This window comes from Xenopus laevis, chromosome 3S (genome assembly GCF_017654675.1).
Source record: "Xenopus laevis strain J_2021 chromosome 3S, Xenopus_laevis_v10.1, whole genome shotgun sequence".
Classification (NCBI taxonomy): Eukaryota; Metazoa; Chordata; class Amphibia; order Anura; family Pipidae; genus Xenopus; species Xenopus laevis.
The window spans coordinates 83,777,606-83,802,136 of record NC_054376.1 but is presented as its reverse complement, the minus strand read 5'-3'; the positions used below and the strand labels follow the sequence as shown (position 1 = coordinate 83,802,136).

Here is a 24,531-nt window from a genome sequence, read left to right as displayed (position 1 = left end):
ACTCGAGCCATTGTGGCTGAAAATGTAGGAATGTAACCATTTAGGTTACCAGATTCAAAGCCATCTCTGCCCCCATCACTTATTTGCCAGACCTAATCAAAACCTGGTTACAAGCCTTGGTTGATATTAGATGTATGACAATGTCAGCATAAATGTCATCCTGCAATTTTTTCAGGAATATCCAGACAAATAAAAGAAGTATGTGCTTCTAAATGTCACCCTCACTCACTTTCAGGTCAACACATTAAACTCCCAGAGGGGCCTCTACATTAAGCTCCACAGTCTATCAACCACAGTCTTGAATTCTTACTTTAACAATGTTACATATTGTAAAGAGGGATCTTTCTTTCTTTTTTTTTTTTCTTCTTTCTTTCTAGTTTACAAGCCAGTTTTTTTTTAAAAGTACTGCTGACTGCTGAGCGAGAGAGAACGAGAGACGGAGCGAGAGAGAACGAGAGACGGAGCGAGAGAGAGAATGAGAGAGCGAGTCAATGAGAGAGCGAATAAGAATGACGAGCGAGTCAATGAGAGAGCGAGTCAATGAGAGAGCGAATGAGAATGACGAGCGAGTCAATGAGAGAGCACGTCAATGAGGGAGAGAGTCAATGGGGCAAATTCACTAAAGAGCGAAACAGCTAATGCTAGCGCAAATTCGCCAGCGCAACGTCATCTCGTTAGCCGATTTACTAACGGGTGCTGGCGTAAATTTGCTAGCGAAGTGGACCTACCTTAGCGCTACTTTGCACCCTTACGCCAGACGAAGTTGCGCTATGGCGAAGGGACGTAACTACGCTAATTCACTAAATTGCAGATTTTACTGATTGTTACATCTTGCACCAGACTTGCCTTCGCCACCTTCGACCAGGCGAAGTGCAAAAGAGTAGATAGGGCTTGCTTCAAAAAAAGTTGACAAGTCCCAAAACGCTGGTGTCTTTTACTTTTTTAAGGGTGATCGGCTGAAAAAGATCGTACATTTTTTTGAGGGTACCCTCCTTCACCCCTACATTTCCTAACATATGGCACCTAAAATATACAGTGTGCACATGTATAGTGCAAAATAACAACTCTATTTTATTTTATGAAGCTTTACTTTAACTTGGCGCTGTATGTATATTAGGCATCGCTAGTGTAACTTCGCTTTGCTTGACGAATTAACGTTAGCGCTACTTGGCTACCTTTCACCTCCCTGAGTGCAACTGCGGATTTTAGTGATTTAGCGGCGCCCTGGCGAAGTGCGGCAAAGGCGTTGCTAACGCATTTTCGCCACTTAGTGAATTTGCCCCAATGAGAGAGTCAATGTGAGGGAGAGTCAATGTGAGGGAGAGTCAATGTGAGGGAGAGTCCTGTAATTCCAAGCTTCCTATAAATGTGTTTCAGATCCTATACCTCTAGTGCATTTCCAGTAGTCTGTCTGTGAATGAGAGCGAGAGAACGAACGAGTGAATGAGAGAACGAGCGAGTGAACGAGAGAGCGAGAGAGAGAGTGAACGAGAGAGAGAGAGCGAGTGAACGAGAGAGAGAGAGCGAGTGAACGAGAGAGAGAGAGCGAGTGAACGAGAGAGAGAGAGCGAGTGAACGAGAGAGAGAGAGCGAGTGAACGAGAGAGAGAGAGCGAGTGAACGAGAGAGAGAGAGCGAGTGAACGAGAGAGAGAGAGCGAGTGAACGAGAGAGAGAGAGCGAGTGAACGAGAGAGAGAGAGCGAGTGAACGAGAGAGAGAGAGCGAGTGAACGAGAGAGAGAGAGCGAGTGAACGATTGAGAGAGAGCGAGTGAACGAGAGAGAGAGAGCGAGTGAACGAGAGAGAGAGAGCGAGTGAACGAGAGAGAGAGAGCGAGTGAACGAGAGAGAGAGAGCGAGTGAACGACAGAGAGAACGAGCGAGTGAATGACAGCGAGCGAGATCATGCGAGAAAGAATATCTTCCTGTAATTCCAAGCTTCCTATAAATGTGTTTCAGATCCTATACCTCTAGTGCATTTCCAGTAGTCTGTCTGTGAATGAGAGCGAGAGAACGAACGAGTGAATGAGAGAGTGAGTGAATGAGAGAGTGAGTGAATGAGAGAGTGAGTGAATGAGAGAGTGAGTGAATGAGAGAGTGAGTGAATGAGAGAGTGAGTGAATGAGAGAGTGAGTGAATGAGAGAGCGAGTGAATGAGAGAGCGAGTGAATGAGAGAGCGAGTGAATGAGAGAGCGAGTGAATGAGAGAGCGAGTGAATGAGAGAGCGAGTGAATGAGAGAGCGAGTGAATGAGAGAGCGAGTGAATGAGAGAGCGAGAGAACGAGAGAGAGCGAGAGAGAGCGAGCGAGAGAACGAGCGAGTGAATGACAGCGAGCGAGAGAACGAGCGAGTGAATGACAGCGAGCGAGAGAACGAGCGAGATCATGCGAGCGAGATCATGAGAGCGAGCGAGAGCATATGAGAGAGAATATCTTCCTGTAATTCCAAGCTTCCTATAAATGTGTTTCAGATCCTATACCTCTAGTGCATTTCCAGTAGTCTGTCTTGCATATTTGGAAATGTCATGTCACTTTGATATAGTGCTCCGAGTACCCAGAGCAGAAAAATAACATTCACCTACATATTAACCTGACTGACCAATAATTTAGTCCCCTAAATGTGTCCGCAAATACATCTGACATCCTAATGCTCAACTGTTATGAGTTGTAATTATTGCATACTCTTTTTTTATTAAATACTGATTGCTAACCAATCAAAACATTTCATTTTTATGTTTAGGATGATATTTCATTGAAAGGATACTACAAATACTTGGCTTGTCAGTCAGCTCCTGCACCACTTACCACAGCAGAAGAGGAGTTAAGGCAGATAAAGATCAAAGAGGTAGTTAATATTTCCCAGTTATATGTGTCTGTTTAAATATAAATATGGCTGAATTTGAAAACAGCTGTTTAAAAGATAGTCAGAAATAATAAAACTTTATTTTTGTATGATTAAAATTTAATTTGGGGCACATTTATTAAAATGTGAGCGTTCACCACAGAAAAACTCACCCATGTTCTATTCAATCCTACGGGATTTTTAGAAGCGTATTTATTAATGGAGTTCAACAATTGATAAATATGCTTTTAAAAATCCTGTAGGAATGAATGAGTAGAGTAGAGTATGAACAAAAATTTGCCACAATTGCATCAACATTATCCTTATTCAGCACACTGCCATCATTTTCAGGAACATTGTCCATTTTATATTAAGTACCCTTTCCCCTTTTATTTACTTAAAGGACATTTAAAGGCAAAAATATAAAATCCCATTTTTACTTTCTTTAATGAAAAAGAAATCTATCTCCAATATACTTTAATTAAAAGATGTCTACAGTTTTTATCATAAACCTGACTGTATGCAGTGCAATTCCCCCTTCTTTTACTGCTGTGGATAGGAATTGTCAGATGGTCCCCAACTGCTGTGCAGGTAAACGATCATACTTTCAAATGGCAGGGGGAGCCCCCCCACCTTACTTCTCAGAACTCGAGCAGCATTGTTGGATTCCCTGTAGAGATTTGTATCCAGCGACGCAGTGCAGTCTCTATATTATGATTATTAATCAGTCTTGCTGTATTGGCTTCTATGGCAGATATTATTTGACTTGTGCTGTTTTGATCATTTATGACGATCCCTAAACTTAACCTCCCAACTGAAGCCCAGACCATACTGAGCATGTGCGAGTCTTGATATTGCAGAAATGTCTAACAAAGTTACAAGATGACAGCCCCCTGCGCCAACTTTGAAAGCATAAATCATTTGTCTTATTAGGCTGCTGGTTCATGTTTATATTTAGTATACATAATACAGCATTTCTAACATTATTCTATTTTAGACTTTAGTTGCCCTTTAACCCTTTAAGTGCCAGCAGAATTTCACATTTTGGTTACGCGAAATGCCAGCCGTTTTTGAAACATTTTGTGCTCTCTCACTTTAGGGGCATTTTCTGAGGGGAAACCTATAGTTTACCTAGGAAAACTATACATTGTTTTTTTCGGTAGAAACTGAGCTTTCTAAATCTGCCTGAGTTTTCATGTATTTCCACCTGTGCAAAAAAAATTTATAGTGCTAAATACCAAAAAAAAATGAAAAATTACCATTTTTCATCGTATATCAATTTATACCAGAAAAATATTTCATTTTACGGATGAAAATCCAACTGATTTGGAAAGCCTTATGTCTCTCGAACGTGCCAATACCAGATATGTATAGTTTTAGGGAGATTTAGGATTTCTGTACAGCAAAAACTCCCGGCAGTATATTACCGAATTTTGAAAGCACTAAGGCAGAAAACGGCATGCTTTAGATTCCAAGGCAAAAAATCCTGAAACCGTAGGTTTACCCCAGAAAACCATACATTTTTGAAAAGTACACATTCTGCCGATTACAAAATGGGTAACTATGTCTCTCTACTCCCAACTACCAAACATAAAAGCTTGTCTGAACATAGCGGTTTTTCAACAAAAAATTCAAAATTCTGAAAAATCATTTCAAAGGTTTTATTTTGCTGCTCCGCATATCCCAAACTATATTAGGTACCAAGAAAAAGCACCTGAAATATGATTGCCAGGGGTCCACTGAACAATTTGATACCCATTATGCATAGGTTTACCAAAGTATCTGGCATTTAGAGACACCAATATGAAGTTAGCACATCCAAATTGTTCAGGACTTTACTTCAGCTACTGAGAAATCAACACATTGACTGCATTTTTTGTGGGGTAAAAACACAGAAATATATGTTTACCCCCCAAACCCATATATTTTTGGAAAGTACACATTCTACTGAATCTAAAATGGGTACCCATGCCTTTCTGCTCCAAACTACTGAGTCGCAAGGCTTTCCCACAATTGTCGGTTTTGGTGAAATATCTGAAAATTTCCTCAAAGCTTCAACTTCCCAGCACCATATCGCCCATGTATCATTACGTACTAAGAAAAAGCACCCTAAATATGATTGCCAGGGTTCCTCTGAACATTTTGGTGGTCATTGTTCATAAGTTTACCAAAGTATCTGGCATTTAGAGGCCCCAAAATGAAGTTAGCGCATACAAGCAGTCCCGTGGGTAACTTCAGCTAATGAAAAATCAACACATTGACTGCATTTTTGTGGGGTAAAACACAGAAATATATGTTTACCCCCCAAAACCCATATATTTTTGGAAAGTACACATTCTACAGAATCTAAAATGGGTACCCATGCCTTTCTGCTCCAAACTACTGAGTCGCAAGGCTTTCCCACAATTGTCGGTTTTGGTGAAATATCTGAAAATTGCCTCAAAGCTTCAACTTCTCAGCACCATATCACCCATGTATCGTTATGCACCAAGAAAAAGCACCCTAAATATGATTGCCAGGGTTCCTCCGAACAGTTTGGTGGCCATTGTTCATAGGTTTACCAAAGTATCTGGCATTTAGAGGCCCCAAAATGAAGTTAGCGCATACAAACAGTCCCGTGGGTAACTTCAGCTAATGAAAAATCAACACATTGACTGCATTTTTGTGGGGTAAAACACAGAAATATATGTTTACCCCCCAAAACCCATATATTTTTGGAAAGTACACATTCTACAGAATCTAAAATGGGTACCCATGCCTTTCTGCTCCAAACTACTGAGTCGCAAGGCTTTCCCACAATTGTCGGTTTTGGTGAGATATCTGAAAATTGCCTCAAAGCTTCAACTTCCCAGCACCATATCACCCATGTGTCATTACGTACTAAGAAAAAGCACCCTAAATATGATTGCCAGGGTTCCTCTGAACATTTTGGTGGCCATTGTTCATAAGTTTACCAAAGTATCTGGCATTTAGAGGCCCCAAAATGAAGTTAGCGCATACAAACAGTCCCGTGGGTAACTTCAGCTAATGAAAGATCAACAAATTGACTGCATTTTTGTGGGGTAAAAAACAGAAATATATGTTTACCCCCCAAAACCCATATATTTTTGGAAAGTACACATTCTACCGAATCTAAAATGGGTACCCATGCCTTTCTGCTCCAAACTACTGAGTCGCAAGGCTTTCCCACAATTGTCGGTTTTGGTGAAATATCTGAAAATTTCCTCAAAGCTTCAACTTCTCAGCACCATATCACCCATGTATCGTTATGCACCAAGAAAAAGCACCCTAAATATGATTGCCAGGGTTCCTCCAAACAGTTTGGTGGCCATTGTTCATAGGTTTACCAAAGTATCTGGCATTTAGAGGCCTCAAAATGAAGTTAGCGCATACAAATAGTCCTGTGGGTAACTTCATCTAATGAAAATCAACACATTGACTGCATTTTTGTGGGGTAAAAACACAGAAATATATGTTTACCCCCCAAACCCATATATTTTTGGAAAGTACACATTCTACTGAATCTAAAATGGGTACCCATGCCTTTCTGCTCCAAACTACTGAGTCGCAAGGCTTTCCCAAAGTTGTCGGTTTTGGTGAAATATCTGAAAATTGCCTCAAAGCTTCAACTTCCCAGCACCATATCACCCATGTGTCATTACGTACTAAGAAAAAGCACCCTAAATATGATTGCCAGGGTTCCTCTGAACATTTTGGTGGCCATTGTTCATAAGTTTACCAAAGTATCTGGCATTTAGAGGCCCCAAAATGATGTTAGCGCATACAAACAGTCCCGTGGGTAACTTCAGCTAATGAAAAATCAACACATTGACTGCATTTTTGTGGGGTAAAAACACAGAAATATATGTTTACCCCCCAAAACCCATATATTTTTGGAAAGTACACATTCTACAGAATCTAAAATGGGTACCCATGCCTTTCTGCTCCAAACTACTGAGTCGCAAGGCTTTCCCACAATTGTCGGTTTTGGTGAAATATCTGAAAATTGCCTCAAAGCTTCAACTTCTCAGCACCATATCACCCATGTATCGTTATGCACCAAGAAAAAGCACCCTAAATATGATTGCCAGGGTTCCTCCGAACAGTTTGGTGGCCGTTGTTCATAGGTTTACCAAAGTATCTGGCATTTAGAGGCCCCAAAATGAAGTTAGCGCATACAAACAGTCCCGTGGGTAACTTCAGCTAATGAAAAATCAACACATTGACTGCATTTTTGTGGGGTAAAACACAGAAATATATGTTTACCCCCCAAAACCCATATATTTTTGGAAAGTACACATTCTACAGAATCTAAAATGGGTACCCATGCCTTTCTGCTCCAAACTACTGAGTCGCAAGGCTTTCCCACAATTGTCGGTTTTGGTGAGATATCTGAAAATTGCCTCAAAGCTTCAACTTCCCAGCACCATATCACCCATGTGTCATTACGTACTAAGAAAAAGCACCCTAAATATGATTGCCAGGGTTCCTCTGAACATTTTGGTGGCCATTGTTCATAAGTTTACCAAAGTATCTGGCATTTAGAGGCCCCAAAATGAAGTTAGCGCATACAAACAGTCCCGTGGGTAACTTCAGCTAATGAAAGATCAACAAATTGACTGCATTTTTGTGGGGTAAAAAACAGAAATATATGTTTACCCCCCAAAACCCATATATTTTTGGAAAGTACACATTCTACCGAATCTAAAATGGGTACCCATGCCTTTCTGCTCCAAACTACTGAGTCGCAAGGCTTTCCCACAATTGTCGGTTTTGGTGAAATATCTGAAAATTTCCTCAAAGCTTCAACTTCTCAGCACCATATCACCCATGTATCGTTATGCACCAAGAAAAAGCACCCTAAATATGATTGCCAGGGTTCCTCCGAACAGTTTGGTGGCCATTGTTCATAGGTTTACCAAAGTATCTGGCATTTAGAGGCCCCAAAATGAAGTTAGCGCATACAAACAGTCCCGTGGGTAACTTCAGCTAATGAAAAATCAACACATTGACTGCATTTTTGTGGGGTAAAAACACAGAAATATATGTTTACCCCCCAAACCCATACATTTTTGGAAAGTACACATTCTACAGAATCTAAAATGGGTACCCATGCCTTATTGCTCCAAACTACTGAGTCGCAAGGCTTTCCCAAAGTTGTTGGTTTTGGTGAAATATCTGGAAATTGCCTCAAAGCTTCAACTTTCCAGCATCGTATTGTCCATGTATCATTACCAGCATAAAGCATCCTAAATATAAACATATGGGTCTACTAAACAGTTTGATACCCAATGTGCATAGATATACCAAACTATGTGGCGCACAGAGACCCCCAAATGACAATATGTATAGACATTTTCACGGCTGACGCGCTGGCTGCTGCAATATAACCACCCGGTGTGTGTATTATGCGACATTAGACCACCTAACAGTACAGAGACCCCAGAAAACCATATATTTTCAGAAAGTACACATTCTGACGAATCCAATATGGGTAAATAAGTGTTTCTACTGCAAACTGCCAAACTGCAAAGCAATGCTGAACATAACGGTTTTTATCAAATTTCTGAAAATCGTCACAAAGCTTGAATTCTACCCCATTACATGCCACACATTTCGTAACGTATCAGCATAAAACATCCTAAATATGAACGCCAGGGGTCTACTGAACACTTTGATGCCCAGTATGCATAGATATACCAAACTATGTGGCGTACAGAGACCCCCAAATGACAATAGTGTATATACATTTTCACGGCTGACGCGCTGGCTGCTGCAATATAAGCACCTGGTGTGTGTATTATGCAACATTAGACCCCCCTAACAGTACAGAGACCCCAGAAAACCATATATTTTCAGAAAGTACACATTCTGACGAATCCGATATGGGTAAATAAGTGTTTCTACTGCAAACTGCCAAACTGCAAAGCAATGCTGAACATAACGGTTTTTATCAAATTTCTGAAAATCGTCACAAAGCTTGAATTCTACCCCATTATATGCCACACATTTCGTAACGTATCAGCATAAAACATCCTAAATATGAACGCCAGGGGTCTACTGAACACTTTGATGCCCAGTATGCATAGATATACCAAACTATGTGGCGTACAGAGACCCCCAAATGACAATAGTGTATATACATTTTCACGGCTGACGCGCTGGCTGCTGCAATATAAGCACCTGGTGTGTGTATTATGCAACATTAGACCCCCTAACAGTACAGAGACCCCAGAAAACCATATATTTTCAGAAAGTACACATTCTGACGAATCCAATATGGGTAAATAAGTGTTTCTACTGCAAACTGCCAAACTGCAAAGCAATGCTGAACATAACGGTTTTTATCAAATTTCTGAAAATCGTCACAAAGCTTGAATTTTACCCCATTATATGCCCCACATTTCGTAACTTATCAGCATAAAACATCCTAAATATGAACGCCAGGGGTCTACTGAACACTTTGATGCCCAATATGCATAGATATACCAAACTATGTGGCGCACAGAGACCCCCAAATGACAATAGTGTATATACATTTTCACGGCTGACGCTCTGGCTGCTGCAATATGAGCACCTGGAGTGTGTATTATGCAACATTAGACCCCCTAACAGTACAGAGACCCCAGAAAACCATATATTTTCAGAAAGTACACATTCTGACGAATACAATATGGGTAAATAAATGTTTCTACTGTAAACTGGCAAACTGCAAAGCAATGCTGAACATAACGGTTTTTATGAAATTTCTGAAAATCGTCACAAAGCTTGAATTTTACCCCATTATATGCCCCACATTTCGTAACGTATCAGCATAAAACATCCTAAATATGAACGCCAGGGGTCTACTGAACACTTTGATGCCCAATATGCATAGATATACCAAACTATGTGGCGCACAGAGACCCCCAAATGGATATATAGTAAATAAAATTTACAAGGCAAAACAAAATAAGGCAGTAAAGAGTGAAATGCAAAAAAATCCAATAAAACCACAAAAATCAATGTTTTTTTTCCAGACTCGTGTTATCGGCCGTCAGAATCACAGTTTGAATATTTTAGCTGGGCCAAACAGGTTATACGGCTAGAAACAAGTGAACACAACATACGCAGAGCTGAAAATGCAATAAAATGGCTAAAAATTCAATAAAATGGCTAAAAATGCACCAAAATACCCAAAATTGCAATATAATCACCGAAATAACATAAAAAAGATATTGCACAGTACGGTTAGCGAATACGCTATTCGTAATGGCAATAAAACATTTTTTTCAGCCAAAAAAAGAAACGATGCGATAAGAAAAAAAAAAAAAATCCACAATGCCATGTATGTGTGTGTGCGTGTGTACAAATGGTAAATTACATGTTGTGTGTGCGTGTGCACATGTGTGTAAGTGCAGTGAGTGTAAGTGACCCCCCCCAATCCCCAAAAATGTATGTGTAAGTGTGTGTAAGTGTGAATCTAAGTGTGTATTACTGTAATAAGTGTGTGTTGGTGTGTTTGTGTGTGTAATTGTTGCACTAACCTGAAAAAATCGCTGGAGACTGTTGCAGGCGATCTGGAAGGGCCTCAGGAAGAGATCTGCGACGTCCTCTGTGTGCCTGTGCTGTGGGGGCGGAGATATCCAGCGCGGTGTAGGCTGCAGTAGCAGGACACGTAAGTAACACGTGCCTGCTGCTGTTTTTGGGCCCCTGGGCGATCGCGCCCCAGGGGCCACTCGATCCCCTGCTCTGCTCGTTGCCTAGGGGCAGGGGATCGATGCGGAACGGAGCGAGCGGCTCTAACAGCCACTCCTCCGCTCCAGAACCCGGAAGTGCTGCAGAACGTAGAATCTACGTTCTGTGGCATTTCAAGTTACTTTTCCACAGAACGTAGATTCTACGTTCTGTGGCACTTAAAGGGTTAAGCTAACTTGGAATATTAACATCCCCAAAGCACAATTGTAGCAGCACAATATATGATCTCCAAGTTTACTATTGGTAATTTAGAGGGAAAACGATCAAGCTAATTAGGTTCTTAATATCAAAGTGGCTTATAAACATCACTTCCTTATGAATTAATGAATATCTTTTTTTTTTTTTTAGACCCCAACAGATATTGCAGTAGATACTAAACACCAGACACTTCAAGGAATAGCTTTTCCAATAGAAAAAGCAGCATTCCAGGCACTGGAGCAGTTAAGAGAAAAGAGACTAAACTATGTACAGTTGGTAAGTAGCATAACAGATTTTTAATGGAACCAGTGATGTATTTTCCTTGCAGCTTCCTAGAAAGCAATGTGGTACTTATAAGGGGTGAAATAAAGTATGCCATTCGAAAACTCTGTTCCTGGGTTAAGTCCCTTCAACCTGAAGATGTATAGTACAGTTGTAGTAATCTAAAATGCACACACTAGGTTAACAAAGCTTGGCAACATTTTTTATCATGTATGGCTAGTAGTGATGGGCGAATTTGCGCCGTTTCGCTTCGCCGCGAAATTCGCAAAACGGCGAAAAATTCGCGAAACGACGCCGGCGCCCGTTTTTCCGACGCCGGCGCCCGTTTTTGACGCCGGCGACTTTTTTCGGAAAAAATTTTTTTTTGACGCCGGCGAATTTTTACCGCGAATTTTCGCGGGCGTTTCGCGAATTTATTCGCTCGGCGCGAATCGCGCAAATTCGCCGCGAATTCGCACATGGCGAATAAATTCGCCCATCACTAATGGCTAGCCCATTTAATCCACCTCCTTGGTATCTATATTGGGCAAATCTACCAAATAAGCGGTTCAGTATAATGAGGTAAAGAGCTGAAAAATCATTGCCTCATCCTTTCTTCTCATATTTGCTGCTTGTGTCTCTTACGTAAAATGGAGGCGGTAATTAAACAGAGTTACCTGAAAAATGTTTGTCTTCCTTCTATAGTTTCTCTGAATGGTGGTAGAATATATTTCTTTAAATAGTGTTTAAATACACTGTGTTACATACTTTAGTACAAGTGGCAAACTATAGAATAAGCAGAATGCATTTGCAATGCACACCATATTTATTGATAAACAGTCTTATAGTTCCTCAATATACTTCCACATGCCTATGTGGAACCCTTTCATTTTTTGGTATTATTGACCCTTTATTCAACACTTTTGCATAATATTAGAATAATTACTTTAATTCTAATCCTCTTCAAACCTCTCTCTCTCTCTCTCTCTCTCTCTCTCTCTCTCTCTCTCTCTCTCTCTCTCTCTCTCTCTCTATCTCCCTCCTTCCCTCTCCAGAAAATAGATATAAAGAATGAAATCATTATTTTGGCTGACACTACCAATACAGAAGTAAGAGACTTGCCAAAGAGGATTCCGAAAGATGCAGCCCGTTACCATTTCTTCCTTTATAAACATTCTCATGAAGGAGACTATTTGGATTCTTTTGGTAAGACTCCTTTCCAGAATGTTTTTCTGTTGTATAACCTGTGTTGCAAAACAATTGACACTAGTAGTATTATTGGATTATGGGCCTGTACACATTGGTATTTGTTCATCCACTCAGAATGTATAACGTTAAAGGGGTTGTTCGCCTTTGCGTAGTATGATGTCGATATTCTGAGGCAATTTGCAATTAAGTTTCTTTTTTTTTTTTAATATTATTTGTGGTTCTTGAGTTATTTTTTATTCAGCAGCTCTCCAGTTTGCAATTTCAGCATTCTGGCTGCTAAGATGCAAATTACCCTAGCAACCATGCAATGATTTGAATAAGAGACTGGAATATGAATTGGAGAGGCCTGACTAGAAAGAGGAGTAATAAAAATAAGCAATTACAATAAATGTCCAGCCTTATAGAGCATTAGTTTTTAAATGGTGTCAGTGACCCCCATTCAAAAGCTGGTAAGAATCAGAAGAAGATGGCAAATAATTCAAAACCTTTACAAAATAAATAATGAAGACCAACTGAAAAAGCTGCATTGGATTGGGCATTCTATAACATATTAAAAGTTAATTCAAAGATGAACTTCTCCTTTGAATAAATGCAACATATTTTCTCACTGGCATAATTAACATGCTTTTGCTGAGCCACCTGAAGTTTGTCAGGGGTAAAAACACATCATATCTCGGGCAAGCATTGGTCCCTTTTTCTAATGTGTTATTTTAAAAATCACTGGACCTTACTTATAATTATAAGCACTGGTTGTCGTGGGCCAAGGTACAAGTTTAATCAGTGTTTATAAATCATCCCCTCTGTGTTTTACAGTAGGGGTCCTCACCTGTTTCCAGCAGGCAACCGTTAAAACACCAATGTTATAACATTTTATCAGTTATACAGGCAGGTCCCTCTTTTTCATTCATACTGACAGGCCTAAAACCATGTCTTTCAAAGAAAATGTATTGCATGTTTATTAAATTACGATGGCATAATTATTCTCCATTCAGACTGGTTTCCTGAAACTAACACTTATATGCTGTGTCCTGTTTTGATCTTTGCTTGTATTGGAATGTAGGGAGTTGCTTTACATTATAGGAAGTATGAAGTGCTGGAAGTGTCAAATGCATTTAACCTTTCACAGTTTTAAAGTTGCCCATCCCATATCTTTGTCTTTTATAATGTGATAAAAGTCCTTTTACTTTTTTTTTTTTTTTTTTTTTTAAAGGGGAATGCCTCCCATAAAAAAATTAAAAGAAAGCTATAGTTGTACTATTAAACAATATAACAGAAGCCAGATGATTAACAGACCTTTCAAGAATCATGGAGGGCATTGTGGGAAATGTAGTCTGTAGTGGCTGTAACTTGCTATCTTGCTAGAAGAAATGCAGTCAATAGCAAAGGATAAAAAAAAAACTGCTTCAAGTAGCAATAACATTTACAAAATATTTTCAAATAACTGAAAATGTTGAATGTATATTGGATAGTTCTCAAAATTATTCTTTTTTTATTATGCAAATAATAAATTCATGTGGGTGGAGTAAAACAACCATTTTTCATGCCTGTGAAGGCAATGCCAAGACATGAGCAGTGTATTCTGTTGAAATGTAGAGTGCACAGTATGGCAACCAAATAAAAAATAATTATGGATAGAGTGCGGACCCTTGTTTACAGTATAATTATAGCATCAAATATGTTTAGAGAAAGTTGCTGCATAAAAGACACGCACGTTACATAATTGCATTTCATTTCTATTATACAGATCAGATAATGACCAGTTCACTGTCCTTTTGTGAGGTTCAATTAATTCCTTGAGTTTTTCCACCCTGCAGTGTTCATTTACTCAATGCCTGGATATACATGCAGTATAAGAGAACGAATGTTATACTCCAGCTGCAAGAGCCCTCTGCTAGATGCTATAGAAAATCGACTTCTTATGGAGATTGCAAGAAAGGTGACAATGAGCATTTCTTCTATCTATCTATCTATCTATCTATCTATCTATCTATCTATCTATCTATCTATCTATCTTCTACCTATCATCTGTCTATCTATCTATCTATCTATCTATCTATCTATTTATTATCTATCTATCTTCTACCTATCTATCTATATCAGATTGCCTCTATTATCTATCTGTCTGTCTGTCTATCTATCTATAGATCAGTCATAACTAGCTATATGTGTATGGCTCACTAGGGGGCAGGCTAAAACTATTTTCTTAAATAAAAAGAATGACTTTAAATTTAGGGGGTGGGGAAAGTTTGCCAGTCCACACGGCAACAGAAGCTCCAAGACTTTGCCACAGTTCCCAAGGCACTATAGAATAATTACTCAAAAACAATATCCTGGAAGCTACTAAATATAAAAGTCAGAGTATCTTTATTAAGTAGACATAGTAAAAAATGGTACATATTGACCCTCCAATAATCCACTCTACGTGTTTTGTACCCTCCGGTACTTAAGACACTTATAGCTAAGTACCGGAGGGTATGAAACGCGAGGGTCAGTATGTACCATTTTGTACTATGTCTATTTAATAAAGATACTCTTTGACTTTTTTTAGTTATAAAACTATTTTCTGTTTGGTACTTTAAATGTCAATATTTGGTATATAATACCTGCCTTTATGATTTTGGAGTGTTGGAGGAATTAAAGTACCGTACTCAAAAGAAACCCATACAAACACAGGGAGAATATACAAACTCCCAGCATATAGCCCCTTGGCTGGAACTAAATCTAGGAACCCAAACTTGTAAAGCAGAAATGCGACCACTGCCATATGCATGCAATTTATGTTTATGATTCTGGTGCTGTGACCATGTAGAAATAGAAGCGTCTGTGTACTGTCGACTCAACAATAATAGGGACACCAATTTGGTCATAACTAGGAAGCAATCTTAAAATAGAGCAGTTTTATTGGGTGGTCAATGTTCCATTATAAAATACTGTAATGATCATCTGCATTTGTAACCAGAACTATGTGAAATATTGCTCTTGTATAACTAACTGTAATTATGTAAAGCCCTCGGGGTACTGGCACAAGTTTTGCTTATGTGTTAAATCCGGGTGCGACAAATTGTCAGAAGTTTCCTTTTTTGGGCAACTGCATGACATGTTTTCCCACTGATTGTGAGGCTACTTTGGAAAGCACAGGCACCGCATATGATTTTCCACCAGCGATTTACATTAATACCGGCGGAAAGGAAACTTCAGACACCAGCGATAGGGCAGATTTACCACAGGCAACAAAATGTCCTATGTGCCAGTACCCTAAGTCTGCACGTTTATATATGTATCTAATATAATACAAACTTTTTCTAATTTTCACAGATTGAAATAGACAATGGAGATGAACTGACTCCAGATTTCCTGTATGAAGAAGTCCACCCAAAGCAACATGCACACAAGCAAAATTTTGCTAAGCCAAAGGGCCCTGCAGGAAAGCGAGGCATCAGGAGACTGATAAGAGGACCCGCAGAAGCTGAAACTGCTAATGACTAGACTATTAAGAAGTAGCAGGTTATACTGACCAGAAATATGTGATCTGAATCTTTCCATACCTATGTTCTTTAATACAAAAGAAAAAACCACTTAGGGCATCGTTCCTTCTTGCAATGTATTCATTCATTTACATAAGATACATTTTATATCGTGTAAGCAGATCTGTTTGAAAGTATCAAAGAAACCATCCAGCTGCATAGAACATGGTCATGATTTCATGTACCGTGCTGGTTGTTCACTCAAATCCATTTCATTTAGATTGGGTGTATACATTGATATGCAGATTTCCTTTAGTATTTACATCCGTTCTTTCAAGATGGGTATTTACTTATTTAAAGGGACTGTCTCTATATTTTAACCTTCTGTTTTGTTACCTCTGTCTGGGACTGGTTGCAGTGTAGAAGTCCAAAGTTTTACAGAACCTGTTTTATTTTCAGCAACTGAATTTAGAAAGTTAAGAGAAATTCATAAAACTCCCTGTGCTTATGTAGACATGCAGAAAATTGGGCTTTTGATTTCAAAGCACAGATTCGCTGCCAAACCTGTGTTATCTTACATCACACTTGGTAGTTTGTAGAACAAATACAAAATGGAAATCTGTGTCACTAATGAAAGGAAGTTTATAGAAGAAAACTACACAAAACTATTTTAGGTGCTGACAACATAACCATGTGCATGCGTCATTGGTTTAATCTAGCCTTTTTTCATGTCTATTGAAAGATAATCAATGATTGTATATATATGTTAGACTTGATAGATAGGACTGATAATGAATTTTGGTGCTGTATGCCTTGGGATGTTTTTTTTTCAAGCCAGAAGCACCTTAGGATTTTTAGCAATAATGCAAACTGGTTTTTAAATATAACTTTTGTACATCTTTTCTATAATTTTGTTCAAATGTATCTCCTTATCACAACAGATAAAACCTAATTTATGTATGGTTGCCTGGAGCAGCCACTACAAAACCAAACTAAAACACTACTTAAAAAGTAGGGTGAGTTACAAAGGTTCATATTAAAGAGTGACAAAATGTCCATTTCTACTTTTCTATCAATCTGCTAAATCTTATCAAGATATACAACAGAGGTCTTCCTGTAATGCATTCTAGTACAAACTCACCAAAGTTTATTAATGTCGGCTTCTAATAACTCTCTTTAGGCCAGGGGTAAGCAATATCCCTTAAGTACAAGTGAGCTTCAGCAGTAGGTCTTTCTCTGGTAGGATTTTTCTTTAATTAACTTAACCTAGTTTCTGGGTAAAACTTGTCTGGAAATAAGTGGCAAGCCAATAATGTGATTTATAGTTTGTTAGAAAATAAGGTAGCTGCCATTTTCTTATCCCAAAACACAACACTAATTAAATAAATGAGACAATTTGTGAAACTACTGGACGGCTTTGGAATAAACAATAGAGTATGTCAGGAGAAATGGCTCGATTTCCATTTGCTAACTAAATCTCCTTTCTTCAAGCAGTAGATAAAAGTGTAGAATACATACTTCATGGAGCTTCAGCCAGATCATTTGCTTGCATTAATTATGCCAATGCAATAATATATAATCATTTCAATATTTTAAGTTCAAAGAAAATGCTCCGTTATAGGAAATAAACTCTGAATTCCCCAAAGTTAAATGAATTGAACTTTCCTACCTGTATCCCATTTCTGCTTTTTTGCAAGATCAGACATCTACTTTTAGGGGTTTTTTTTATCAAAATCCGAATTTCAAAATCGATTTGAGGTTGATTTGACTTTTGCCTGAAAGCCACTATAGGATTTTTGCATGAAAACCAGTGCAGATCAGGATATCTTTGGGACTTCTCCCATTGATTTATAAACAACCTCGGCAGGCCTGAGATGCCAGATTTTCAGATTCTGACTTTTCCATCCTCGGGGTATAATAAATCCCGAAAAAATTTGAGTTTTTTTTTTCTCCTCACTAAAAATTCGGATTTTATAGTAAAAAAAAAAAAAAACTCGAATTGTTTGAGTTTTTGGCATTCAGACTTTAGTAAATAACCCCCTTAATATCTGAAACTGTCATGCCGTCTGACCTAAATTCTGTGACTTCATACGTCTTTACTGCCTTGTATGCATTAAGCATTGAATGTTGGGGAAAACATTGCTGTGTTCATTAAGGTATTGTAGAAATACCCAATGTATAGACTGCACATTCTGAGACATACTAGTGCATTGCAACATAATGCAAATTCCTTATTTTATCAGAGTGATAATAGGGTTTAGCACAAATTGCCAGAAGGGATCTCAATTTGGCTGGATTCAGACAAATCCAGAGCAAAATCCTAATTTGCATGTACAAAAGAGCTTTATTCTGGGAAAATAACGTGTGTGATTAAAAAATCTGCAATTTAATCGCTTGATCTAAAGTTACTTGATTTTAAGAGTTCAGATTTGGTTCAGCCAGGCACTTAGATTCAGATGAATCCTAGCAGTTGTTTTGCAAGGATTCGGATTTAGTGGAATCCCAAAGAATCCATGAATCGACGCCTCCCTCAATCTCAGCAGCTTTCTCTTCACTTAAGAGTATAAGGGCAGGACTCCACGGACGATTCTGGAGCAATCCGACACGCTGCTCAAAAACGCAGGCGTCACGTTGGATGCAACGGATATAAGGTAAGTAATGCTATTGTCGGATCGTGTCGCATTGTTGATGCGACGCGACATGACTGTCGGATGCAGGTGCGCTGCTGCATCAGACAGTCGTGTCGTATAAACGCCGCGACACGATCCCACAATACAATTACTTACCTTATTTCCATTGCATCCGATGTGATGCCTGCGTTTTTGCGCAGCGGGCGGAATCGTCCGTGGAGTCCTGCCCTAAGATTAAAATAATGCCCCTAAAACATGTACAATTGAACAGAGACCTGTGGAGATCCTCTCTGAAAGTCTGTGGTGAACTTTGTTTCACCCTTTGATAAGTATTCCAAGTATAACACTAGGCAGGCTAAAGAATAGTTTGAGGTGAAAAAATAATTTTAAAAAGGCAAGGCAAAGAAACGCTTTCTTTTTACCCCCTCTCAAGGGCTTAGGGTCTCTTGCGCTTGTGTATGCAATCAATTGCTGTCTGCCACCCCTATAATCCTAACGTGTAGTAGGTACAAGGAGTTAATAAAAATGTAAATATCGAATTGTATCTTTGAGCCACTGTAAGAGGAACGAGCAGCAGATTCCAAAGTTAGATGGATAGATAACAATCCTTTTTTTTTTTTGTTGCTTTCGAATTTTAATTTGATTCTTTTAAGTACAATTCATTCTTTATGCACTTGTTACTATTGTTCCTATATTTAAAAAAAAAAAAATTAAAGGGTTTAGTAATAAAAGGCAAAATGTATTAATTTGGTTTTGTTGATGTGTTGTGAGTGAACTCAATGCAGATTGTGGCGGCTTTCTTTCCATTTTGCTCAAGCAATGATGAATGTTATTTTAAAGATAAATGGAAATTGTTATGAAGAATCTATGCAGAGCCTTTTGTGTGTCTTTTTCTCTGCTACACACAACTGAATGTAGTAGTGCTATATTTGTTGGATCTTGAACCTTCTATGCATTTTTAAAAGGGGCTTGGACTTCCTAGTCGTGACTATTTTGGCTACAGAAAATTCAAATTCTATTTTATTAGGGTGGCATGTTTACAGAAAACTTTAATCCGTGGATGCAATTTATTAAATACTTATGCAATTTTTCAACAACAGATGAATGTAATGCATTCTTTTTGGGAAAAACTTATTTGGACAGTGTCTAATGTAATGTACATACAATTTGGTTATGGAATGATGATGCATTTGTTAAAATATGCTTACCATGATGAAGAATATTTATGAATAAATGTAGGCAGCTGAAGCAACAACTCAAGTTTCTTTCTTTCTTTATTATGGAATATTGTTATTGTTGCTTGTGGCAACATTATCATGTACTGTTTTTCAGAAAAGCATGCTGCAGTGATACTTTTGAATAGCTCTGCAGAGATGTACTTAAAGAAAAGCTATACCCCCAAAATGAATATGTGAGAAACAGTTTATATCAAACTAAGTGACATATTAAAGAATCAAACTGGAATATATATTTAAGTAAATATTGCCCTTTTACATCTCTTGCCTTTAGCCACCATTTTGTGATGGTTCTCTGTGCTGTCTCAGAGATCACCTGACCAGAAATACAACAACTCTAACTGTAACAGGGAGAAGTGTGGAAGCAAAAGACATAACTCTGTCTGTTAATTGGCTCATGTGACCTAACATGTATGGTTTGTTGGTATATTTGTGTGCGCCGTGAATCATATGATCCCAGGGGGCTGCCCTTATTTTTTAAATTGGCTGTTTTTTATTTCGAATTACCCAGTTGTCCATACTACTAAAAATTAAATTATTATGAAAATGGTTTATTTATATGAAGCTGGGTTTTACACATGAGCTGTTTTATGCAATATATTTTTATAGAGACCTACATTGTTTGAGGGGTATCGTTTTCCTTTAAAATAGCCTTTGACTGTTTAGGATCATCATCACTGCCACTTTTGCACAGTCTGAGCATAGTTTACTGAAGACCACGGTTTAATTTGGGGATATGAGCAGACAGTGTTTGTCTAATAAGTTGTCCACTAATTTGCAAAATAAACCTGAAATGTGCCTTGTTTTCATATTTATGCTGATGTGGTCAGATCTCTTAGAAGCCCTTTTGGCCATTTCATGAATATGATGGTCTCCATAGTCTCAAAGTGAAGATTTAGGAATGTCCCTGCCCAATATTTACTTCAAGCCCCATCTATGGACAATCAGGACTAGGACCACCACGCTATGCCATAAGTGGGTAAGGGCAATGTTAGTCATGGGGAAACCATAAAAGTTTTGTCAGAGGTTCGGAGATTGGGACATGACTCCCAGACTACTAATGCCCTGTTCGCTTTGCTAAGTGGAAGGACCAGAGATCCTTAAACAATAATTAAAATGTGCATGTTATTAAACCGAGATCTAAAGAGACTGATGTACATTTTTGCATTGAAGCCAGAGTCTAGTATTCATGCCAGAATGTTGTCCAACAGTGCTTGCAGGCATGTAGCTCTCACTAACATGAACATAGCAGCAGCCATCATTGTTACAATCAAATACACCACTGGTGCACTATAGGATTGCCAGCTAGCAAAAGCAGTAAAACAGAAAAAAGGACGGTGAGTAAGGATGAAGGTAAATATTTATTTAAATACAGTCTAACACTTGAGATGAAACTTAAAAGTGAAGATGGTGATAATCACCGCAAATCAGAGCATTTTAGTTCCTTTTTTCAAGCAGATTATAAAAAATAAAAGGAACTGAAATTCTTTTGAAGACTTGCTATGATTGTTGCTTGGTAAGCCAATACAGTATCGTTCCACTTTTAGGTTTCATCTCACAAGTGTTAGCATGTAACTTTTGACTGGTTAACATGGTAGAAATCCTTTAGTTTAGCCAATATTGACAGTGTTTCAGTCAGACCTTTATCAAGAATAAATTTCAAGTGAATTTTACACACACATCACATATTAACCCATTCTGTTCAAAGAGAACACCAAAATGGCATCATTAACTTTATGCTTTCTCTGCAGTGTAGGTATATAAAGGAGAACTAAATCTTAAAGGAATAGCACCACCAAAAAACCAAGTGTTTTAATGGAATGACAATACAATATACTGTTGCCCTACACTGGGGATTCTGTTTTATATAAACTATAGCTGCTGGGTAGCCATGCATGCAAATGCATAGGGAACACTGCACATTATATTCCAAATCAAAACATGGGTTGAAACACCCATTTCAAGGCAATTTCCTCTGCGGCATAAAGCAACATGACCTCAAGTATTTTAATAAACTGATCCATGATGCCTGGTATATGATAAATAGGTCCAACACCATAGTATGAGAAACATCCCCTTGTGATGCTTGCACCACCATGCTTCACTGTCTTCACACTGTACTGTGGCTTTAATTCAGTGTTTGGGGGTCGTCCAGCAATCGGATATATGTCATTTTTACCTGCGATTTCTCATTCACTACCTTCTGGACATTCCGACTCGTTGCATGCGTGTTATTGCATGGTGACGATACAGTCCTTGGCATAACGTGGAATTCAGCCCTAAGTCTCAGAAGAAAGACCTCTTCCTGAAAGTGTGAGCACTACACTGTTTTTAATGTAGTTCTGAGAAAGTGAGTGGGATTGTTCGAGGTGAAACTTCACATACTATGTTTTATCGTAAAGTAATCGTTATACGATGCGCAACATACAAGACCATTTTCCGGTTCCATTTAATTCTTAAGAGCATTTATATAGTACATGCCTCTGCAAGGTTAAAGGACAAGGAAAGGCAAAAAATAAAATCCCATTTTTACTTTCTTTAATGAAAAAGAAACCTATTTCCAATATACTTTAATTAAAAAATGTGTACCGTTTTTATAAGAAACCTGACTGTATGCAGTGAAATTCTCCTTTCATTTACTGCTGTGGATAGGAATTGTCAGACGGTCCCTAACTGCTGAGCAGGGAAACAATCATACCTATGAACAGCAGGGGGAGCCCCCACCTTACTTACCAGCCATGCAGAACTCAAGCAGCTTTGTTTATGACGATCCCTTAGCAGCCCAGACCACACTGAGCATGTGCAGGGTCAGGGTCAGGGTCAGGCAAAGATGTTTAACAAAGTTACAAGATGGTGACCCCCTGTGGCCAACTTTGAAAGCATAAATCATCTGTTTGATTAGACTTTGTGGTGCAGTAAGTTCATGCTTATGTTAAGTATACAAAATACATCATTTCTAGCCTTATTCTATTTTAGACTTTCCTTGTCCTTTAAAGGGATAGTAAACCCTGCTACACTGCACTAACAAATTTCACTCAGCTGTTGCTAGTCTACAAACCCCAGAATAATGTAACATATTATGACATATATAACATATTACATTTGTCTCTCTGTATGTCCCTGGTACGGCCTCAACTGGAGTATGCAGTGTAGTTTTGGGCTCCAGTCATTAAAGGACAAGGAAAGTTAAACTGAAGAAGTAGGCTAGAAATGTACGTGATGTTTTGAGCTTCTGTACTGGCCCAAGGCAACCACAGCCCTTTACCAGGGAAGATATGTGTCCAAAGATGCCCCAGTAGCTCCCCATCTTCTTTTCTGCTGATTCACTGCACATGCTCTGTGCTGCTGTCAGTTACTGAGCTTAGGGACCGACTCAAAATATACAGAATGCAGAGAATAAAAATGTCACAGTATAAGGTTGTAAGGTAGTAATTAATACAGATAATTACTATATGGCAGCACAGAAACCAGTGCAAATAGCATCAGAATTTAATAATCAGCCCTGTAGCATCATGTTATATAACAGGCCAACCTTGTTTTCTGCTTGTTAATTTGCAACAACCCCTAAGCTTAGCTTCTCAACAGCTGCTAAGAGCCCACTGAGCATGTGAGTGTCGCAGACACTTTCTAAGATGGTGACCCCCTGTGACAAGTCCTGGATCATTGCTGCTATTGACAAGCTGAAACTTTAGGCTGGTGCAATAAGTTCAGTATATAAAACTTGGCATTTTAAGCCCTATTCATTTTTAGGGTTTAGTTGTCCTTTAAGTGGGATATACATCAAATGAGCTGGAGAGAGTGCAGAGATGTGCAGCTAAACTGGATAGAGGGATGGAAGACTTAAATTATGAGGGTAGATTGTAAAGGTTGGGGTTGTTTTCTCTGTAAAAAAGGCACTTGATAGGGGACAATTATACTTTACAAGTACATTAGAGGACAAATAGCAGGGGACCTTTTTACCCATAAAGAGGATCACTGTACCAGAAGCCACCCCTTTAGACTAGAAGAAAAGAACTTTTATTTGAAGCAACGTAGGGGGTCCTTCACAGTCAGGACAGGGAGGTTGTGGAATGCACTGCCGGGTGATGTTGTGATGGCTGATTCAGTTAATGCCTTTAAGAATGGCTTGGATGATTTCTTGGACAGACATAATATCCAAAGCTACTGTGATACTAAAATCTCAAGTTAGTGTATGGTTATATATAGTTTATGTGAGTGTATGGAGGGGTCAATGTGTCTGTGTATGGATGCTGGGTTTCATTTGGAGAGGATGAACTTGATGGACTTTGTCTTTTTTCAACCAGATCTAACTATGCAACAATTCTGGGAGCTATAGTCCAGAAACATCAGCATTGTATTCTTAAAGCAAAAACCTTTTCCAACACTTTTCCCCATTGATCCACAGCCAATGGCTGCATTCAAATGCAAAAAAAGCTCCAAGGATCCAAGCTGATCTGTGTAAATCTGGCTCCAGTGGTGTTTCTGGTGACTGAGGCGGTGTTCCCAAAGCCGCGGCTCTTACCTTTACATTGCCGGTTTAATAACCTGGAAATTGGGCTCTTAAAATTACTAGGAGTGGCTTTTTTGCTACCCCGGTAACTTCTGGGAAACTGCCATCTGAGGCAAAGTTGTCACCTTTGTCTGGCTCCCTGTTCTTTGTTCCTGTAACTGGAAATGTTAAAGTTTCCCAGAAATAAACAAGTCTGTTCTTTATCCTCATGTTTGATTCCAGTAATATAATGAAGGGAAAAAATGACATCTCTATGTGAGCAAGAGGATAGATGCCTCCCTAGTTAGAGGTTCCCTTGTTAAACTTAATTGTATATCTTGTCTCGTTAAGATCAAATGGCTGTAACAAAGGTGCACCAACATGGCCCCCAACTCTGCCAGCCTTTAATCAAATCTATTTTCTCCTTGAGCAATATATCCAAGTGGCTAAACCAGCTTTTCTGCCATT

General features: G+C 38.8%; 1 protein-coding gene across 1 annotated transcript in view; it reads left to right on the top strand.

Annotated features, from left to right (window-relative positions):
- Positions 1-16,304, top strand: part of twf1.S (twinfilin actin binding protein 1 S homeolog) — a 30,832-nt gene extending 14,528 nt beyond the window's left edge. The window contains 5 exon segments of the mRNA NM_001094014.1: positions 2,739-2,843; positions 10,926-11,051; positions 12,092-12,242; positions 14,060-14,181; positions 15,561-16,304. Coding sequence (NP_001087483.1) covers positions 2,739-2,843; positions 10,926-11,051; positions 12,092-12,242; positions 14,060-14,181; positions 15,561-15,731 — 675 coding nt within the window. The 3' untranslated portion in view covers positions 15,732-16,304.
- The last annotated feature ends 8,227 nt before the right edge of the window (positions 16,305-24,531 follow it).